Here is a 23202-nt window from a genome sequence, read left to right as displayed (position 1 = left end):
GCCAATCACACCGGTTCTGCGTGGAGGAGGGGAGGAGGGGGTGAGGGAGAGGAGGGGAGGAAGAGGAAGGAGGGGGGGGAGTAGCAAATGAAAGAAGGGAGGGAGCGAAGGAGTAATAACAGCACCGGGGTTATCATTTACTGGACCACACGCCTCCTCCCACCAGCCCTCAGCCGATGAAGCCCTGGTTTTATAAAAGCCAATAAAACGCTCTATACCTCCATCACACACACACACACTCACACACAGCCTGCGTTAGTGGGAGAGCGCAGCTTTCCGAGATAAGAGACAGGAGGACGGGTGAGGCAGAGCAGGGCGGCGAGGGAGGTTGAGAGGAGATAAGATAGCGGAGCGAAGCCGAGATGCAAATAAAACAACCTGAGCACAAAGTTTACGCGGCGCTCAGGTGTAGCAGGTGTGTGTGTGTGTGTGTGTGTGTGTGTGTGTGTGTGTGTGTGTGTGTGTGTGTGTGTGTGTGTGTGTGTGTGTTTGTGTGTGTGTTACCTGTTGATGAGGGGGAAGATGGACACCAGCAGGTAAACAGAGGGATACCACTTCAACGGCTTGATCTCCTCCGCCAAGGAAACCTGCAGGAGAGACAAACAAAACCGAGCATTAACACTCTCGTCTTGTCTTTAAAATCTCCAACACTTGGAGTCGGTGTCTTAACCGGAGGATCAGAGCGCCCGGGCAAACAACAAAGGCCAATTAAAACCTAATAAAATATTAACCTGCTGATAATATGCAATATCCACACAGTTATGAGGAGGAACGGGGATTCCAATTAAACGGGAAGCTTTGCAGTAATGTGAAGGGGATGGATTGAATATGTGGTGGACGGGCAGACGGAGAGATGCAGCAGCTAAAAGTCGAGGAGGGGGAGAGTCTGGTGGTGGAGAGCTTTTACAAGCCGTTATCTAATTCCCGGGAGAGGAGGACTCTTGCGTCCGGAAGAGGCTGAGAAGCGCGGCCTCTGGATCGATTTTCTGTGCTTGCTGTTTTTCCCCCTCCTCCTCCTCCTCCAGGCTAGGACGCAGTAGCCGAGCCAGCGCAAAGCCTCCCTCTGCCTTCCTTTTCTTTTATTTTCTCTTCTCTCTCTCTCTCACAGACACACACACACACACACACACAAAACCAGGAGGCAAGCCCACAAGCTCTGGTCTCTTACCCCCACATGCTGGAAATTAATTACTCACCAGAAAGACCCCGAGGCGCGCGAGCTCTAACGCAGGCATTTTAAACAATTCAAATGAAAATCTGGTGGTATTTTATCTTGTGAGGTGGAGGAGGGTGGGGGGGGAGGTTGAACACAAGAACCAAACGGATCGCTTGGCTGTAGAGATCGGCTGCGTTTCCACAGAATAACCCAGAGGCAGAACATCAAGCCTGGTCCTGTTAGCGTGTGTTTTTACGGGAAGCTATGACATCACTGACCATGTCAAGATCTGCCTATTGTCATCCAAAGTGTGTGTGAGCGTGTGTGTCACTGTGCGGGAGGAAAAAAGGGGGCAAAGCCTGGAGGATAAAGGAAAACGTGGCGTTAAAAGACAGCACAGCAAACTAAGTAATCTGAAATTTAGTTGAGGTGTCGAGGCAGGCATTTGAGGAATTTCAGAGCGCCAAAAAAAAGACAGGATGTAGAATGGAGGAGGAGGAGGAGGAGGAAGAGCGTGGGTAAAGTGCCTCGTGTTTTTAATCACAGTCCTCCGGTGTCAGAGGCCCCTACGCTGCTCGGGAAGCAGAGGGGAATGAAACCGTAATTATGTGGAGCGGGCGCAGCGGTCCCGATGTTAATGACACACGCTAGATTACAGACAGTTATCGGGAGCAACCCGTCCCCTCCGCCACCCACAGCACTCACCCTCACCGCCGCTCGTCTCGGAGAAAGCTTACTCTCTAAAAATAACAAGCATCGGGCTCACTGAAGGCGCTTCAACATCGCATTCAAGGACTTTTCAAGGTTTTTTTTTTTTTTTTTTGGGGGGGGGGGGGGGGGGGGATGAAACACGCCGACTAAAAATGATCAAAAATGCCTTAACGTTGTAGAAAGAAGTGTTTTTACATGAGAAGCTGCGCTGGATATTTTCTCACCTTCATCTACATCTGCTCCAATATTAACACAGATACATTCAACGATTCAGGTTAGTTTAACAGCTTTGACCTCCTTTCCTGCTCGCAGTAACACCATCGTACAACGCTCACCAAGTAAAGCTAAGTCCAGCTTTAATAATTTCAACTAGCAGAGGGGAAAAAACAGTTTGCCCACATGTATCTAAACAGAAAAGAAGGACAAACTACAAAATAATCAGCCAAATCTGAATAAATAGCTGTGTGGTTTCAGATTTACCTCCAAATTAAGCTCTGAGAAACACCAGTATCTCTGACAGATAAAGTCTTTAAGAATGATTCAGGCTTTACTGCAAACTGTGTCTTAGGGGCCGTTTACACGAGGATGCTTGCAGGTAAACACATCAAAATATTTCAACAAAACACCCTATTGTTTAAACGAGGACGGCGTTTTGGGGGCTTAAAAACGCAAAAATTTGAAACCGGCCTCCAGAGTGGAAAAGTTGAAAACTCTCCGCCGTTACGTTTCCGTCTAAACAGCAAAACGCAAAACTTTGTCGAGATCTGACCACGTCGCGTACGCGATTACGTCACATACGTGCGCCAGTGCTTTGTTTTGCTGGCCGGTACAAGGAAGTAAACAACGATGTGTGATTATTTCCATCCTTCCTACCTTCAAGCAACTCTGGCAGCCCTATGTACACTACAGGAGTCGTACCAACAAACGTGAAGAATCTGTACAGATTTCATTCATGAACATTTACCGCGGCGGAGATCCGAAAAGGGAGAGAGTACGCATGCACGTAGACATGGCGGAGTTTTATCACAGCGCCACCCAGCTGCCTGGCATGCATATTCAATCGAATTCCACACACTATGGAGTCACCTTTTATACGCAGATTTCCTTCAAAACCGCTGGTCTAAACGTGAAATGACAAGACGCCACTTTTGCGTTTTCTGTTAAAATGGTCCTCGTATAAACGTAGCCTTAGTTTGATTGTTTTGATCTACTTTCCTGCTAACAGTAACACCCCTGTATGGTGCTCACCAAGTAAATCGAAGTCCAGCTTTAATAATTTTAAATATAGGGAAAAAAGCAGCTTGTCTATATGTATCTAAACAGAAAAGATAAACTCTAAAATAATCAGCCAAATCTGAATAAATAGCTGTGTGCGTTCAGATTTACCTTCAAATTAAGCTCTGAGAAACACCAACATCTCTCACAGATATATTAATGGTAGAAGAGCTCAGGTTTTTCTGCAAACTGTGCCTTAGTTTGATAGTTTTGATCTACTTTCCTGCTCCTAATACCACCATTCTATGGCACTCATCGAGTAAAGCTAAGTCCAGCCTTAGTAATCTTTATAAATATGGGGGGGAAACAGTTTGTTTACATGTATGTAAACAGAAAAGAAAGACAAACTAATCAGCTAACTCCGGCTGCAAGTATTACGGTTCATGATCTAGTTGTGCGCGGTTGGATTTACCTTCAGCTGGCAGGGTGTTGATGCTTTCACAGATGCCATCGATTAACGTTTTAACAACTTTTGCTTCCAATTTTCAATGTCAATTTTTTTCAAGAATTCCAAAAATGGCTCCGCAAAACCCTACATGAGAACTAAACTACAAACACAGCCACAAATGAACCTTCTGATGAGCAACTCAAAGGTTACATTTTTCATAATCAAATATTTCCACATACTTTAACTGACTAATTTGCTTGTCTAAATTCCACAAGTAACGGTTTCAGGGACAAATGAAGTCCAAAAGCATCCTTACAAGAAACCACAAGTACTGTTGAGTAGTTTTGCTCATTGTCCGTCCCCGGAAAAGAAGGTATACGTGGTTTATCAAAGCCACAAGTCCTCCTTAAGAACTCTCGAGAGACAAGCTGTCCTTGCAACTCACTAAGTTTTCCCGTCGGCGACTAACAAAATGAAAAATTTGGAGGTTAAATGAGGAGTTCAGCGGAAACCCTCAGCGGGAGACAAGGTTGCGCACACGCATGCACGCAGACGCGCACATGGCATTGTTACTCAAGGCGAAGCTTGTGTGGATCGGTAAACAAACACCCCGAGAAGATAACGAACAAGCGGCTGGCTGTTTGCTCAGCCAGTTTTGTTGCTACCCGACGGGACCGAGCTGCTGTGTGTGCAAATGTGCTGAAAGCCGTGTGTGCGCGTGAAGGATGGCTGTGAAAAAAAAAAGAAGAAAACCTCATCCAAATATCCTCTCGTTGACCTGTGTCACTGCAAGCATGCCATGTGCGCATGTGTGCCCGTGCACGGCCGCAAACAAACCGCTCAAGACGCACACAGATGGGTCACAACCCTGATAACTGCCAACGCCAGTTATTCACGTCATCACTCCAGCCAGATGCACACAGATGCAGAGGGAGAGAGATGACGCCAGGCTGAGTCAGAGGGAGAGAGAGAGAGGGGGAAAAAATAAAAAAAAGATCAAGAACGGCAAACTCTGGAAACTACGTGTGTGAACAGAAAACATGAGGAGCGTGCACGTGGACGACAGGAACGGAGAGCAACGCGAGGCGCAGACGGAGGGAGATGTGGCGAAGTGAATGGAAATCACCAGAGCCACCCAGACACTCAGCAGGGATCGCTTTCTCTGGTTTACACCTGCTGCTACACGCTAGCGTACACACACACACACGAACCAGAGCTCAGTGGCTTGGCAAGCGCAATCTGGGAGGCTGTTGTTGTTGTTTTAAAGCATCGCAGCGCGTGCGTAAACTCTCATAAATATTCATGTCCATGAACCTGGCTTGCTGCTTTATTCATGCTGGGTACGAGTACAAGAGTGAGAGAGAGATGGAGGGTGGAGAGGGGGGTGAGAAAGAGTGCGTTAGAGAAAGACGGGGGAAAAAGAGAGAGAGAGAGAGAGCGCAAAGTGAGAGGCAGAGAGAAAAACTGATGGAAATGAGGACTGGGAAGGAGAAATACGAGGAAAGAGAGTGTGATAAAAACCACTGCTGACTTATTTACACTGTGTGCTACACACAGCAATTAGCCCACATGAGGAGTGTGTGTGTGTGTGTGTTGCTAACACACATTTGAGCTCACACCGTGACACTGGGTGAGGGTTACGCCAGTTCAGCGTGCAGTAATTATGTCTGCCACTTAGGGGCAGCATCTACATAACCTTAACCCTAACCTGCCCTCCACACCTCACCCCGCTGGGTGGAGGCAGGAGGAGGAGGTGAGGAGGACCCTGACTTGTTGCTGCTATTAGGACTTTAACTTTACATCAGACATACTGTTCCGCTGACCACCTTCGGCTTTGCGTTAACCCTCTTGTTGTACTCATTTATGTGCACCAAAAAATATGGTTTCCTTGTCTGAAAAAATCCAAAAATTCTCCAAAAACTTCCCCAATTTTCAGAAAATTTGCAAAACCTTCAGAAAGAAAATTTCAGTAATTCTTTAAAAGTTTCCCTCAAAAATTTTATTTGAAAAAAATGCCCCAAATTTGGCAAGAAAATTCCTGTAGATATTTTCAAAAAAATGAGTAAAAATCTTCCAAAAAAATCTTTAAAATATCTGGAGTGATTACATATATATTAGTAAAGCTTGTAATATTTTTGTAATAGGAAATTTTTAACATTTCCTTTACTCCACCACAAAATATGTTCAAAAATTTCCCCAAAATGTTGAAAATGTAGGACGCAGGACGACACGAGGGTTAAGTGGATTTCAAGACTACACATTTGAATGATTTGGCATTTTAATGCACAGGGAGGTGGAGGTTTAGTATCTGGCTGGAGAACACTTTGCAGATGCAGCACCTGTAGCAAGTGAAAGGGCAAAGCAAGAACGGTGATAACACACATTTTCTTGCTCCACCAATTATACTCCTTCTAAAAGTTTGAGCCTCACAAAAGCGGCAAAATAAAGAATCCAAGCAACAGAGACGGAGATATCCAGACTCGTGCGGATCAGGCTTCAAACACACTAGATCCTACATTTTTCATAAAGCAACCAGTTGTGGCTTTTGAGTTAAACCCTTCCTTGCGAGTGCAACGCTATAAAAGCCTTTCAGAACAGACTGTCTGCACATGTGTGAGACGATCACCACATTTTAATAATGTTGTGTCTCCTGTCGCTCTGTGATGCTTTTAAAGCCTCCTTCCATTGTGAGCAACACTTCTGATTCTCGCTGCGGCCACAAAAAGAGCCTTGCCAAGTAATTCTAACCGTCCTTCATGTGACAAATCAGTGGCTCGGCTAGGCTAGGCTAGGCTAGGCTAGCTCTCTCTGTGTGTCTGCATTCCCCTACACCCAGACTCCTCGTGTTCTGTTTATCAATGTGGCTTCTCTTGGCATGAATAGAATTTACCGCTCCGCATCTCCACGCTAATTCATTAAGGTATATTTACGTGCACAAGAGCGCACACAGGAACGGGAGTCAAGAGGTCAAATTGCTCCCCGCTGTGTGCGACACCTACCCAGCGTGACGGCAAGCGCTAATCCTGCAGACACTCTAATCCTCACGCTCCGAGTGCACGCCTGTAAATGTGTGTGTTAAGAAATGTGGCGGTCAGACTATTACCTTACGTCTTTCCCTCTCTGGGTTGAAGGTTCCCAACCAAGACTGCATCTGTGCAGGAAAGACACAAAATGGAAAGAAAGGGTGAGGGCGATTACTTTGGGAAAAACTGAAGTGATTTCATCGTTTCAATCAGGCGGTTTAAACCCTACAGAGGAGTGTGAGGGGGTCAGCGCCTGCGGTGGCAAGACGGAACAAATACCACTCCAATGCAAAACCCCTCCACCTTCTCACACAGAACTGCAAAACTGCCTAATTCACATCAGAGTGCGGAGCTCGGAGGCAGAGGCGAGCACTTAAACAGCTCCCAGCATCTCACACAAACTGATCAGCTCCAGTGCGCACAATATGACAGAGGAGGAAGAAGAAGAAGACAAGGCGCAGAGAGCGGGGAGAAAATTTTTCTTTAAAGAGTTATAGAAAAAAGAAAAAAAAACGGAGCAAACTTGGCAGATCTGAGATCTCCGGAAAGAACGTGGGAATACTTCTCGCTCTTCCTCTGCGTCCTCTCTCGGGGGAATGCAGGGAAAATGTCAACAGAAACACACACACTCACACACACATCCGTGCACAAGGCGAGGATTTGTGATCGCGGGATAAAGGGTGGGGGGGGGGGCACACGAAGCCAGGAGGTTTACGTAACCCGGGACATCAGAGGCACATCTCTGGAGGCCCTGTGGGAGCCTCGTACGCATGCACAAACAGGCAGCACGAACAATATGCACTAACAGCTCCTCTGTTCTGCCATTTATTAACTCAATGTTGCCATGGTTTCTCTGCGCTGACGTGATTGTCACTGTAAATCTATGTGTGACTGTGGAGTGTTTGTGCAGCGGAGGGAGAGAAAAAAAAAAGACGCCCATTTGGTCATTAGACTGAACTTGTTCCACAGCGGCCCTCTGCAGTCCAGCTGAGCGCCGCCATCCATCAAAATAAACCGGCGCTGATAATAAGTGGCAATATTATTAGGCTTCGGCCAGGTCTCCGGAGCGTGCACCCGGCTTTTGTTGCGTCCTCTCTTGAGCCACGCCACTGAAAGGCGAGCAGTTCCGCTTGTTAAGTGTTGAGGCGTCAGGCTTGGGAGGGAAAAGAGTGGGCACGTACGAAGCGCATCCGTAAAACAAACACACCACAGCACTCCCAGACCTCTCTGTGTGGCCTGAAATGACTCATTAGCTTTCAAATCCCTCTTGTTAGTATGAGCTCACACAGTCACTCCGGACGTTTCTCTAAATAATCCGGGTGTGAATGACTTGGACTTAGTAAACCCATGATCTGCAGAATCACTTCTACCCTGCCCCCCCCCGTCTGTCTCTGGAAAGTGGAAAAACTTCTCCGTCCAGCCAACATCCCACATCTCCTCGCTCAGCCTCCTCTTCTTTATCCCTTTCTCCGTTGCGTCGCCACCTACCCTGCTTTCAAAGCTTTTGAAATTCTTTCAAGTGAGACAGCCTGCAGCTGAAAAGAGATAAGGCTTGAGCTCTTCATAAATATGATAGAGAAAGCAAAACGGCAGAGTGAAGGGGGAGAGAGAGACATGGAGGGAGAACGCAAAAGACGGGGGAAAGGAAGGGAGGAAATGTGTGGGAACAGATACAGAGAGAGAGAGACAGATGAATGCAAAACGCCAAAGAGGAAGAGATTGAAAATAACAAAGGTGGAAAACAGAGATACAGAGACGGGAGGAAGAGGGAGAGATAGCTGAATGCTGTGAGCTGAATGAGTTATGAGATGCGGGGTGAAAACGAGCTGCGTTCATTCATTCTCTTTATCACAGTCGTGGCAAAGAGCTGTGTCGTCTCTTTTCCTTCCCCCGGCCCTCGGCTACCTGCCGTCTGTCTCTGTTGTCGTCTCTCCGCAGCCCGGCTATCTGCGAAATCTTCCTCCCTGCATCACTCACTCCGCCGGCCAAACACAGAATGCCAACATTGGCGATGACACCTCATTGTGAGTCTGATGAGGCTTTGGCCTGATTCTCCCTTACTCTCGTTCTGTATTTGATGAATCGCATCAAAAACCCACACACATATTGCAGCGACGCGGGCCTACAGGCGCCGGTCGAGCGGCAGTGTGCGGTGTCGTCACATCAGGGGAATGGCAGCTATGTGAACTTTGTGGAATGCTGCCTCTGGACTCCCACCAGCTCACAACGAAAGGCAGCACGAAACCGCAAGCCAGCACGGAGAACACGTCATGTCGCTGCTAAATCAGTTGATCAGCTACTTGCCTACACAATTTGAAGAGTAAAATGTCAAAAAATTAAGAAATGGCATAAAGAGAGCCTGCGCTGCTGTCCAAAAGACAGTCCGAAAACACAAGAAAGTCAATTTACAATCGCAAAACAATTTTAAAAAAAAGGAGAGAAACCGGAAATCAACATATTTCAGCAGCAAGTGAATAGTTTGCTTGATTATTACATTATAGCTATTATATACAGAGTTATAATTCAAGTTTTTAAATATCTGCAAAACACACACACACATATATATAAAGGTTTCTGGACTTGAATAATAATTATTTAAAATTTATCATTGCGGTGAGAGGCCATGGTGACTATTTGTTATAAAGGGCTCAACAGTTCAAAAACGTGACGCATGTTATTCTATACAGAGCAGAAAAAAAACAGCTGGAGTAGCTGCGCCGCGTGAATAGTGGACATGCTCGCTTTATAAATTAAATCCAATTCAATTTTATTTCTATGGCGCCAATTTACAACATGCGTCTTCTCAAGGCATTCCACACAGAAACCGGACATGAAAAGGATTAACATCACCGCGTACACGGCGAGAACCACGGATTCTGACATTGGAGATTCACAGTGATGTTAAAAAAAAGACCATCGAAACACGTGGAAAAGCTAGGCGAGTGAGGAGAATAATTAGCAGCTTTAAAGAACGATTCAGGTTTACCGCAACCTGTGTTTTAGTTTAATAGCTTTGACCTCCTTTCCTGCTGGCAGTAAAACCATTGTACGGCGCTCACCAAGTAAATCCAGCTGCAGCATTTTCAACAAATAGAGCAAACCCGCAGGTACATGTATCTGAACAGATAAAGACAAAACACAACATAACCACCCAAATAAGTAAAGTGTTGGCTTGTTTACAGTCCCTCTTGAAGTCCGGACTGTTGTGTTTTTGGTGGCATCAAAATCAGCCGAAGAGATGCTACCTTGTTCTCACCGCTAGGCAAAACTATAGGCGCCAGAAATAATGGCAAAACCCATGAAAGTGGCACCAAATCAACCAACTTTATCCTTTAAATCAGAGGTGTCAAACTCACTTCAGTTCAGGTTCCACATTCAGCCCAGTTTGATCTGAAGTTGGCCACAGCAGTAAAATCACATCATAATAGCCTATAAATAACCATAATTCCAATTTTTCCCCATGTTTTAGTGCAAAAAAAAAGTCCATTCTGAAAATGCTCACATTTCAGGAATTATCTTCTCAAGAAAAATAAATATTATGCTTCACTTTACCATTTGTGCATTATAATTTCCAGATGACAGCGTCTACAAAGACACAAAACGTTCAGTCTCAGGTATCTGGAAGTGAACGATGCTTACTTTATGATCAAAAAAACAAAAGTCAGATTTAAAAAAAAGGTCAAAAGTCAAGAAAAAGAAGACAAAATATTCCAAAAACGAGACACAAAGCGACAAAAAAATGGACAAACAAAACAAGTGAGACAAAAAAGACACAAAACGACCAAAAAAACGAATAAAGCCAAACACAAAATGACAAAAATGAGAACCAAAGTGACAAAAACATGAGACAAATGACAAAATTCAGACAAAAACAAGACAAAAAAAACCAAAAAAAAACAAGACAAAATGTTACAAAAACGAGACACAAAGCGACAAAAAAATGGACAAACAAAACAAGTGAGACAAAAAAAGACACAAAACGACCAAAAAAACGAATAAAGACAAACACAAAATGACAAAAATGAAAACCAAAGTGACAAAAACGTGACAAATGTCAGACAAAAATGAGACAAAAAAACAACAAAAACAAGACAAAATGTTACAAAAACGAGACACAAAGGGACAAAAAACGGACAAACAAAACAAGCGAGACAAAAAAGACACAAAATGACAAAAATAAGAAAAAAATACAAGCGAGACAGAAAGGAAACACAAAATGACAAAAACATGAGACAAATGACAAAAGTCAGACAAAAAACAAGACAAAAACAAAAACAAGACAAAACATTACAAAAACAACACACAAAAGCGACAAAAAAATGGACAAACAAAACAAGCGAGACAAAAAAGACACAAAATGACAAAAAAAATCAATGAATAAAGCGAAACACAAAATGACAAAAATAAGACAAAAAACACAAGCGAGACAAAAAGGAAACACAAAATGACAAAAACATGACAAAAGTCAGACAAAAAACAAGACAAAAACCACAAAAATAAGACAAAATGTTACAAAAACGAGACAAAGCGACAAAAAATGGACAAACAAAACAAGCGAGACAAAAAAGACACAAAATGACAAAAAAAATAAACGAATAAAGCAAAACACAAAATGACAAAAATAAGACAAAAAACACAAGCGAGACAAAAAGGAAACACAAAATGACAAAAACATGAAACAAATGACAAAAGTCAGACAAAAAACAAGATAAAAACCACAAAAACAAGACAAACTGTTACAAAAACGAGACAAAGCGACAAAAAATGGACAAACAAAACAAGCGAGAGAAAAAGACACGAAACGACAAAAAAACAAATAAAGCGAAACACAAAATGTGAAAATAAGACAAAAAACACAAGCAGGACAAAAAGGAAACACAAAATGACAAAAACATCAGACAAATGACAAAAGTCAGACAAAAACGAGACAAAAAAAACAACAAAAACAAGACAAAATGTTACAAAAACAACACACAAAAGCGACAAAAAATGGACAAACAAAACCAGCGAGACAAAAAAGACACAAAATGACAAAAAAAATCAACGAATAACGCAAAACACAAAATGACAAAACTAAGACAAAAAATACAAGCGAGACAGAAAGGAAACACAAAACGACAAAAACATGAGACAAATGACAAAAGTCAGACAAAAGTCAGACAAAAAACAACAAAAACAAGACAAAACGTTACAAAAACAACACACAAAAGCAAAAAAATGGACAAACAAAACAAGCGAGACAAAAAAGACACAAAATGACAAAAAAATCAACGAATAAAGCAAAACACAAAATGACAAAAATAAGAAAAAAACACAAGCGAGACAAAAAGGAAACACAAACTGACAAAAACATGAGACAAATGACAAAAGTCAGACAAAAAACAAGATAAAAACCACAAAAACAAGACAAAATGTTACAAAAATGAAGCACAAAAGAACAATCAGCTATATTGTATTTTACTTTACGATCAAAACAACTTGTCAAATTCTAGAAAGTATTTTAAATTTATTGTTGTACAAATTTACAACGTCTTCAGTTAACATCTTCTCTGTCATTTTTACACCTTACACAGGATTGGACCCTCTGGAGGGCCGGTTTTAGCCCACGGGCCGCATGTTTGACACCCCTGCTTTAAATGAATACTTATCACTCCAGCAGCATTTGAGCAGGAATGCATATCTCTGTACATTATCTGGTTGGATTTTCACTCATATTTCTGCTTCGGTGAGAAGATTTGCTCCTTTTCCGTACAGATATATAAGGACACACTAAAAGCAGTTCTGCCTGTACTTTCACGAGCTTACGGTGAATTTAGATTCTGCTAAGCTGTCGGTGTCTAAGGATGGGCGCATGCTAAGCACTTACTCTCTTGTTGGCCACGCAGATGATCCTGGCGTAGCAGGAGATCATCAGGAAGATGAGGCTGAAAAGAGGCACGTACCATCTGCAAAACACAGACACAGGCCATCAGGAAGAACATTCAAAACGAGCAACGTTATTAAAAGATCGTTTATGCTGTTCTGTCTGCGCCGGCTGTTTCTCCGGCCTCCCCGTTGTCCCGTTTCAAGGAGCAGAAACAAAGAGGTTTGGAGTACATCTCAGGACAAAGGAAAATCTAGATATCAAATTAAAAATATCTAATAAGAAAAATCACACAGGATTTAATTTCATTTTTAATACAAAAGCACGGCGCCGTGTATCCTAAAGGAATTCACACCGTAATAAGATGTAATGGCAGTCTAAGCGTCCAGTGTGTTGATATTAGGGCCGTCCAAACACATTAGACATTAGACCACAGGCTCTCATTTAATAAGACTCCCTCTGCAGGGCTGTAATCTGAGAAGGACATTGTTTTTGAGCGGGATCCGCTGTAGACACGGACAAAAGCTGGTTCTCAGGTGATGCTTCGTTTAAAGTAATTGTTATTCAGTCTTCAAATTATCTCTTTTATTCTATTCTAAACACAAAACCATTGTCACTTTGCTCACGGCCTGCTTAGAAGCACCCCAGATTGGGAGTCCACGAGGAGAGCGACGCTAAACTGCAGCTACAATCGATATTTTATAGCAATGTGTCGCTGAAAATGTGAAAGCAATGAGTTGCAGTGATGACCCTACACGAAATGATCACCTGTCTGCCGCTCAGCCTGGCTTCTCTCAGCAACTTTACAGCTTTGGTTCGCTCTCATAGCTTCATTTTCAGGTGCAGGAGGAAAGTATATTCAGAAAACCCGACAGTACACTACCTGCTCAGCACCAGAAGGTAGAGACACGTAGTTAGCACCTATCAGGGGAACACAGCGGGGCATTTAGCGGCTAATGAAGGCGGAAATATCTCTGAAGAGCTGGTAGAGACCAAAACAGAGCTAACAGAGTATTTGATTTATATTCACCAGGCAGCCTGAGATATGACTCTAATAATAACAATCTTACGCCATCACAGGAGGATTTAAACAAGCAACTCATTGCTAACAAGTTGGCTGAGTCAGCTTTAACTCTCCTGCTGTCCTCATTTACGGACACCAAAAAATATTGTTTCCTTGTCTGAAAAAAAATCCAAAAATTTAGCAAAAAATTCCCCAAATTTTGGAAAATTTGCAAAACCTTCAGGAAGAAAATTCCAATAACTCCTTAAAAGTTTTATTTAAAAAATCCCGCAAATTGGCAAGAAAATTCTTGCAAATATTTTTTTTAAATTAGTGAAAATCTTCAAAAAAAAATCCTAAAAATATCTAAAGTGATTACATATATATCAGCAAAACTTCTAATATTTTCTTTAAGATCATTCACATAAAAATCAACCAAAATCCAGCGAAATTCGCTGGATTTTGGTTGATTTTTATGTGAATGTTCTTAAACATGTTTAACATTTCTTATTTTCCCACCAAAAAATGTTCAAAAATTTCTCAAAAATGTTGAAAATGAGGACATCAGAAGTTTCACTGTTAAAATTTTTTTTTTTTCCCTCACATTTTCAAACTTTAACCGGGTCAATTTTGACCCGTAGGACAACACGAGGGTTAAAGGTGATATGCCAGTCCTGTGAAAACAACCAGAAGAAGAGAGACTGTTTTGCTGACTGACGCTGGAAGGTGCATTATTCTAAATAGGTGATGCATAGCGGATATACACAAACAGCCAGAGATGAAAAGACCTGACTAAGCACCTCTGGATCTTACTGCACATAGTTTCGGTGAGCTGAGAGGCAACGCCAGCAAAGGCACCACGCCAGAAATGCACAGCATGCCTATGGGATGAAGGGTTGCCACTCATTTGAGGTGTGAGAGAATATTATGTCCGGTATGTGAAATAGGTGAGAAGAGCAAGGAAAGTTACTGTGATGGCTTCTTGGAATGGCAGCGTCGTGTTATGCAACCTCTTGGGAGGTGATGCAAGCTCCGAGGAGTTTCAACCTCTCCCTGAAATCACAAAACAGGTCTTTGTCTCCCATTGACAGACGGGTTTCTGAGCCTCGGTGACTCTGAGGAGTCTGTGCAGTAAGTTCCCTCCGAGCACCTGGCACTGGGAGGGCGTACCTACGTGATAAACACACCGGAGAGCGCAGAGGAAGGCTTCCAGGAGCAATTACGGCGTTAATCACGATCCAGGAGAAAAATGTTCCACTGACATTTAAAGTAAACAGAGCCTGCATCCCGTCTCTGACACATAAATACACGAACCTGCGATTTCAAAGGAAAACGGAATAAAAATAAATGCCTGAAAATCTTTGGCACGTGTGCTAAAAACTGCATTCTTTAGAAGCATCTCAGAGGGCCGATACCAGGACCTTGGCCTAATTTAGGCTTGCCCATGCTTGTCTTCCACGCCTGAGGACTGAAAGAAACTCACTGAGCATTATCAAATTAAACTTTTTATTGGCAGGGGAGTCTGAGAAGGTAGGCGTTTGTTTCGGAAACAGGGAGAGGGAAAAAAGGGCTGCCTTTTATTTTTACATCACGTCTTGTCGGAAACATCAGCGCACAAAGGACACTCTCCGGCTTTGAACAGGCGTGCATGAGGCTGGATGCGTGCGTCCGACGCAGGTTCAATAATGGCATGGGACAATGATGAAAGCGTTTCTGGGGGAGACCTGTGCGAGCGTCACCTCGGTGTGATTTAATAACCCGCTCTCCGGAATAAACAGCGCCCAATTACGCCAGCGCACGTCCCGTTAATGATGGAAAGACGAGCCGGGGGGTGGGCGGGTTGGTGGAGAGGGGAAAGGAGGGGGTGGCCTTTTTAACGATAGTGTGGGGGGCTGTGAGGAGGAGAGAATGACGGGCGGCAGCTACAAAGTGCTCTAATTAGCATGATAATGATCTGCCATTAGAGTCCGCTGTGCTCTACAGCTGAGCACTACCCGGAGAGAGAGCGAGAGAGGGAGACGGAGAAAGAGAGAGGCTGAAATAGAAGCAGAGAGAGGAGATTCAGAGTGGGCAGAGGATGATAAAAGTGAGGAGATGAATAGAGGTGAGGACGCAAAGGTGGATGGATGACGGCCGATTGTGGCTTAGGACCAGAAAGAGCAGAAATAAGAAAGAAGCTCCGGGTGATTAAAAGACAGGGAGAGGGATAAGGTCGTGGTTAGAATGAAAGGAAGAGTAGAAAAAAGCTGCACCAAATGGATCGACTAGGGAAGGACGGATAGAAATCCAGATAACCACGGAGGGGGTTTTGAGAGGACAACAGCAAGCGAGAGTGGGCAGCTTGAAAGTGACAGAAAGAAAGATCATCACAGACGCGCCCAAATTCAATCACTCGGCCTTAGCCTGGCCTTCCCTCCAGCACCGCTCTGAAGTGAAGAATGAGGCTTGGATGAAAGAAGCCTTAATTGAAGTGCTCGGCGGAGGATGAAAGCCGGGGAGCTGCACGTCCACGCGGAGTAGCGCTCGACTCGAAGCCGTTAACTTTGACCCACAAGATCCTGCAGCAGAGCGAGAGATCACGATCTACCTGCTCTACCACTTAGAGAGGGAGGGACGACCGGAGAGACAGAAGACAGGCAGAGACACGGAAACAGGAAAGAAAGGCAGGGTGTGTAGGTGAAGGCTGTGTTTTAGTTAAAGAAAACACTAAATTCAACCAAGAACCTACAGTTTTGCTAGCAGCCCTTTGGCAGAACATCGCTTTGAATTAACCCTCCTGCTGTCCTCATTTATGTGCACCAAAAAATATTGTTTCCTTGTCTGAAAGAAATCCAAAAATTCAGCAAAAAAACTTCCCCAAATTTCTGAAAGTTTGCAAAACCTTCAGGAGGAAAATTCCAAGAATTCTTTAAAAGTTTTATTTTAAAAAATACGCCAATTTTGGCAAGAAAATTCTTGTAAATACTTCTTAAAAAATGAGGAAAAATCTTCCAAAGAAAATGCTAAAAATATCTGAAGTGATTACATCTATATCAGTAAAACTTGAAATGTTTTCTTTAAGAACATTCACAAAATAATCAACAAAAATCCAGCGAAATTCGCCGTTTTTGTAGTTTTTTTGTCGCATTTTTGTCGTTTGTACATTTTTTTGTTGCTTTGCAACTTTTTGTCCAATTTTTTGTCTTTTTTGTTTTGTTTCATGTCATTTGTCAATTTTTGTCATTTTATGTCTTCTTTTTATAATTTTGTGTCTCTTTTCTGCAATATTTTTTCTTCTTTTTGTTGTTTTTTTGTCTGACTTCCGCCTTACGTTTTTGCCGTTTTGTTTCTCATCTTTGTCGCTTAGGTTCCTTTTGGTCTCGCTTGTGTTTTTTGTCACTTTGTGTTTTGCTTTATTTGTTCTTTAGCTGCAATTTTATGTTTTTTTGTCTCGTTTTTGTCGTTTACCCATTTTTTTGTCGCCTTGTAACTTGTTTGTCTCTTTTGTGTTTCATTTCGTGTCGTTTGTCTCATTTTCTTTTACTTTTCATGTCTCATTTTGTCTTGTTTTTTTTATCTGACCTTTGTCGTTTTGATCATATGTTAAAAACTGCTCCGTACCACTTGAGAGCAACCTGGGCTGAATGTTTCCCCTGAACTAAAATGAGTTTGACACCTTTGACTTCAAGTCTGATGCAGACATGTCTCTCAAGCAGAAACTGCAAAAACCAAACAAGAAACATGAGCTGGCGCCACAAACAAGGAAATAGTGGCTAAAGCTATGCTAACGGCTAGTGGCTATGAATCCACAAATTTCCCTCAAACAGTCAAGAAAACAACAATTAATGACACTTTGACCCATTAGTGGACAATAAACATGGGAGAACAGTGAAATATTAAAAAAACAAAAGAACCGCAGACGTACCTGCAGGATATAAACTGATCAATCTCAGTCGAAAGTTATAAATTCACCCTGAAGAGGATGTGAATGCCTTCAGCAGACTATGGCTTTGGCTTCTATAGTTGTCAAAACAGTTCCGTTTTAAGTCACAAATAACCTCTAACCTGTGAGAAGAAAAGTCTGGAGATGACCAAAGTTTGAAGGATTCATCCTGCAGGAACTACGAAAGTCTGGACTAAATCTGGTGCAAATTTACTGAGCAAATACTGAGAGATTTCAATCTGGACCAAAGCGGTGGACTGATTGCATCGACATCCCTGCAGCAATGTGGCTAAAATGTCCTGGTAATTATACGCTTTCATTTGCGAATGTCATTCCCGCAGTCGTACTTGAGCTCCGTGTCTGACTGGGGCCCACGATGCACACCGACGGGGACCTCTAAGAGCGGTGACTCAGCTATGCTCGAGCGCTTCCAATTGCTGACTCAACCCCTGAAACTCTGCACCTTCATCTCAGAGCGCTGTCCTCTGCTTTTCATTCTCCTTCCTCTTTCATCCCCTTTCACACCCGCCTCCCCCTCCCAGCCTCCTCTGTTCCGTCGCCGCGCTTCGCTGAACTCTGATGAAGACACACTACGAGGCGTGGGCAGAGACGAGGACAATCTATTTCTCCGACTCCCCCTCTCCTTCCCGTCCTCCTCTTCCCTTCTCCTGCTGAGTAATTCCCTGTCTGTCTAACTGTACCGCGTATGTCTCCCCTCCCACCTTTTCCGCTTTTCACCTTTAATGCCGCAACCTCTGCCCCCCTACAAGCTGTCAGCCGACTGCGTATGTGTTTTTTTTATCCTTGACGGGCGCTGCCTTGGCCTCTAATCTCTCGTCTGGTTTGATGTAATTAGAGCTAATGAAGATTCCCTGATCCTCTGAGCGGCTCGTCCCCGTGGGCCACGACAGCACGGAAAACTAAGAGCCGGAGAGCAGAGGAGCGCTGATAAAAGAGACGCTAGCTCGTTTAGCGCAGCCGATAGCAATGCGTTGTTCCATATGTGTGTGTGTGTGTGAGCGTGTGTGCCTATTTGTTTAAAAAGATTGATTCCCTGCTGATGCTGCGAGCGGCAACACGATTACCTTGGCTCACAGCGATGTGTTGCTGTGCGGATGTGCATGTGTGTGTTTAAGCGTCTGCACCGGGGGATTGGAAGAACCCTTGCAGACTTAGGGCCAGTTGCAGAAAGCAGTCGACAGGCATAATCCTTCATAGCCGTCCTAAACACTTAAATACACAGAGTAGCAACTCCCCTAAATCTGACAAGGCAGAGGCAGACACAGGCACATCCACTGACGCACACAAACACACACACATACACACTCCTTGGCCTTGCACCAAGAGGGAAAAAACCCCGCAGGCTCCCCTGACATGCAACCCTTTCACATTTCCCCACAGAGACAGCCCTCCTCCTCCTCCATCCCTCCTCCCCCCGTCTCCCCCCAGTGGGGGAAGCTTTGATGGCGGCGCTGAAAGGGTCTACTTACATCCCAAATCTCCAGGCTACGTGATCTTCTGTGATCCAACTGGGGGAAGAGAGAGAGGGAGAGAGAGAAAGAGAGCGATGAGGGGGTTACAAAGGAAAAAGGGAGAGCGTGAGCGGAAGAGAGACTTGTGTGACTGCGGAGGGGAAAAGCTGTGCAGCTGTAGCTATTAATAAGCCGAGAGTGGAAAGAGAGAGTCGAGCCCGGAGATTAAGGCTCTGTCCCAATTCTCATTCCACCGCCTCCTCTCCTCAGCCTCTTCCCCTTTTCCTCACCCCTCTAACTGCACAACCAAACAAATAAATTTCTCGATTCTCTACGAGAACTGAGGAGGCGTTTTACTGTGATCTGATGTGCCGATAATTGCCCATTTTTTTCACATAAACTCTTATGAAGCCTGTCTAGAGATGGAATGAGGCCAGTGCTGCGGCCTTCCTTGAAAGCAAAGACATTTAACAGAAAATAGTCACAAGATTTAAAAAAAAACAATAGGACGGTGTAGCTGGGCGTTTGGTTGTACTCACCACCAGGGTCCCGCAGGGCCGTAGGTTCCCTTGAGGAGCGGCAGCGAGGCCATGACCAAAGGCACCCCCCACGCCATCAGATGGTACAACCTGATAAAAGGCAGACATTTATTTCATTAGAAGCGCAGAGGCAGCAGAGGCAGCAGAGGCAGCGCTGCCCCTGAGAAAAAAAAAACCCTATAAATAAATCAATTCTTTTCTTCCTCGCTTCATCCCTTTGTTGGCACTCGCATCGGGTCATTTTTCAGGTGCAGACAAATGTCTATACAGCCAGACAGCCAATTACTCATGGTAATATAAACCATAATTACCCTAACTGTTGGGGAAAGGATGATGTTCAGAGGAAACGTCTGCATCAAAACCACAAACAGGATGCGGATTCTCGCTCAGTGGGTCATGGTGAAAGCTGGATTTGAGGCCAAAGCTGTGCCGTGATTTCAAAGTGCAGGAAAAGAGCATTCACTAAAAGGGGAGGACAGAGCGGCTGTAAGGGGCTCGTACCGGCTATCGCTTCTGAGATGTGTGTGTGTGTGTCAGACAGATGAGGTGTGCGCTCCGGTGTCTTGGGCGTCCGTGTGGGAGTCGATACTTTATAGAGCGTACAGCGTCGCCTGGTCAATAGAGTGGAAGTCCTGCCCTGGCTTGTTCCAAGTACGGTCAATCGAGCAACGGTGACACGGCTGACACACACTCAATCCCCACTCGAATTGCGTGCCACACACACACATGCTTTGTCACTCTTTTTCACAGGGATCACACCGCACAACCCGCCTCCCTCGACCTCCCTCTGACGGACAGCGGCGAGAGCGTGTGATGGCCGCCGCCAGAGAATAGCAGGTGGGAGAGCAGAGAGGGGAGGCTTACTAAACGCACGGATCCAGAGAGAGTTTGTGCTCAGATCAAACAGGAGGGGAAGCGTGAGAGAGAGAGACAGAGAGAGAGAGGAGAAGGCGCTGAAAATGAGAGCGCGATCGAGCAGGAGAGGAAAGAGACAAAGAGAAGGAGCGAGAAAGTGTGCGAGGAGGATGCAAATGGTGAAATCAGTGCTGCCGGTCCGTGGCGTGCCGACTGGTGCACGGGGGGTTTGTCAGGAAATCAATGTCGAGAGCTCACAGACCCACAAACACACACCTACGACACACACACACACGCCGCACGCTCACGGTGCTTTGAGAGGGAGATGACGAGGTCCGGAGCTGAGCGCAACATGGGCTTAATGAGGCACAGCAGGACCGCTATGTGCTCTGCATTTCACACACCTGCACACACACACACACACACGAACGCGAGCCCGTATAGAAATCTCTCTCGAGGCTCAATCTCATTTCTCACTGCTTCACATCGCTTCTTTTTACCCCCCTTCCCCGTCCTCCATTCTCTCTCCGTCTTCAGCTTCGTCACTTTCTCTCTTCCCTCAACGAAAAACAGATTCACTTTGCCCGGATTCAAACGCTCACAAACACGCACGCACGCACACACACGCTTCCCATCCTCTCTTGCATCCACTTCAATCATTCTTAGATCATCCAGCCTCCCGTTCTCCATTTCCTCTGGCGATTTGTTCATTCATAAACCATCACGCTGCGCCGTCATTGTGTGTGTGTTTGTGTGTGAAACAGAGGGTGGGACGTTGGGTTAGGAGGCCGAGGGGTAATTGTGCATGCATGCAAAGCCGCATGCTCGCCTGCCTAAACACATAAGCTTATCCACGCGCGGTCTATACATGACAGCCCCACTGACACCTTGTCTTTGCTTCACTCTAACCTATTAAAGCGCTGCAAGGTTTTTCCCCCCTCACATCATGTGTGACGAGACACGAAAACACAGATATCTTCCTCCCGTTTCACTCCCTCCGGACGTGTAGGAGGTGTGCAGCTGATAAGGCTCTGAAGCGGGCTGTTTTTGGCCTCCTAGCCTGCCCCCTTCCCCGTGCACATAAAGCTGTCTACTCGTGAGTTATGCCACTATTACATCGTCTGGCTTATCGCTAATCAATGCAGGAAAACTCCCATGAGCGGGCGGTGCACCTCCCTTAATGGCGCAACCTCAGAAAAGGAGACGGGACGGTTTGCGCCCACCTAAACTCAAGATGCATGCGTGCACAACTTGACTTTGAGTTTTTCCCCCGCCCACAGAGCGCATAATAATATTTTTTTTTCAGATCGTGTCACAAAGCTTTGCGCCAGGCATCGAAAAATGCAAAAAATATCGCACGCACACACACGAGGCAGATTCACACTTGCGCCGCGGAAAGCGCTCAAGGGAGTTTGAGCGACGGAAACACGGAGCCACAAAGCGTGAAGACGAGTGTGCACGCACGCCAACACACACACACAGACACACACTTAACGGCTGACACTCACTCCCTTTTCAATTAGAGCGTCGGCTGGCTGGAACAGAGAAAGAGGAGGAGGGGCCTGTCAATGCTCCGCCGGGAGACACATGCTCTGCCACAGCGAACACATGCACACACACACACACACACATGAAAATATACATTCAAAGGCAGACGTAGAGGCGGACGTACGGAGGAGGAACAACATCCTTGTACGCACGTGGGACTGAAAGTTCATTTAGAGTTGAAACAATTGAATGATTAATCAATAAGTCAGCATTTAGGTCATTTTCAAAGCAAAAGCGCCTCAAATTCTCAGCTTCCAGTTTTTGCAATGTGAGGTTTTGTTGCCTTTCCGTCACGATAAATCGAATTCTCGTGCATTTCACACACATATGGTTGCACAAAACAACACTGAAAAACAAAATAGGACGAAATTATTAATCAGAAATGTTGCAGAAATAAAAAAAAAATTCATTTTCTACTCGTATTAGTTGGTGCTTATTATACTAATTTCTGTTTGTAAATGAGAAACATTAGAATCGCACATGCCTGGATGTTCAAAGCATAAACAAGGAAGTGAATTCGGGGTCGAAATTGCGGAAAAGTTGCAGCGATTGGACTAAATTGCAAGGTCGCGCAGAATTTGCAAAGACCGGTTGAATTCGTGTGAATTGGTGCGATCACAACGCAGTAAATGCCTGAAGCGACTGATTCATTAATAAGTGGGTATTGAGGTTATTTTAAAGGAAAAGCACCTCAAATTCGCCTCATGGCTCAGTGGGTAGAGTGGCCGTCTTGCAACCGAAAGGTTGCCGGTTCGATCCTCGCCCCGTCGTGTTCGAGGTGTCCCTGAGCAAGACACCTAACCCCGAATTGCTCCTGATGGGGTCGTGGTTAGCGCCTTGCATGGCAGCTTCCGCCATCAGTGTGTGAATAGGTGAATGTGATGTATCATGTAAAGCGCTTTGGGTACCTTGCAGGTATAGTAAAAGCGCTATATAAATACAGACCATTTACCATTTTACCATTCATTCCAGTTGTTGCAATGTGAGGTTTTGTTGCTTTTCGGTCACGATGAATCGAATTCTGGTGCATTTTGCACACATATTAGCATAAAACACTGGAAAAACAAAAAAGACCGAATGATTAATGACAAATATTGCAGAAATTAAGCTTTCCACTCACATCTCGTATTTGTTGGTGCTTATTTCTCGGACAAGGTTGAGGTACAGGTTCAGGGTGATGAGGCAAACCCAGGCCAAGGCACTCCAGTCTGCACACACAAAGAGAAAAACACCAAGGTCAAATTACACCACAGCTCGCCGCCACACAGCACGCACCTGCGAATGTGTGTCCAAACGCGCTCATATGCGCGGCAGCGTGCACGCATGCGTTTCACTTTGATAAATGAAGGCCCATTCCGCAGTAATATGAGGGAAACCTGTAGCTTAGGGTGATGGATGAGAGGTGGGAGCTCAAAGAGAGATAATGATGAACTGTGGAAAAGCAGAG

General features: G+C 44.7%; 2 protein-coding genes across 3 annotated transcripts in view; both read right to left on the bottom strand.

Moving 5' to 3' along the window:
* si:dkey-100n23.5 (cyclic AMP receptor 4) overlaps positions 1-23202 on the bottom strand; it is a 64491-nt gene that overhangs the window by 28197 nt on the left and 13092 nt on the right. For both annotated transcript variants that reach the window (XM_022199199.2, XM_051959164.1), the window contains exons 5-10: positions 22876-22963; positions 19353-19442; positions 18832-18870; positions 12420-12498; positions 6634-6681; positions 505-587 (exon numbers count right to left, since the gene is read on the bottom strand). In XM_022199199.2, coding sequence (XP_022054891.1) covers positions 505-587; positions 6634-6681; positions 12420-12498; positions 18832-18870; positions 19353-19442; positions 22876-22963 — 427 coding nt within the window. The remainder of the gene's footprint in view (positions 1-504; positions 588-6633; positions 6682-12419; positions 12499-18831; positions 18871-19352; positions 19443-22875; positions 22964-23202) is intronic.
* The window catches only part of bcor (BCL6 corepressor), a 114151-nt gene that overhangs the window by 87033 nt on the left and 3916 nt on the right, over positions 1-23202 (bottom strand). The gene's annotated exons all lie outside the window — the stretch shown is intronic.

The sequence above is a fragment of the Acanthochromis polyacanthus genome, chromosome 14 (genome assembly GCF_021347895.1).
Source record: "Acanthochromis polyacanthus isolate Apoly-LR-REF ecotype Palm Island chromosome 14, KAUST_Apoly_ChrSc, whole genome shotgun sequence".
Taxonomy (NCBI): Eukaryota; Metazoa; Chordata; class Actinopteri; family Pomacentridae; genus Acanthochromis; species Acanthochromis polyacanthus.
This window is presented reverse-complemented; position numbering and strand designations above follow the sequence as displayed.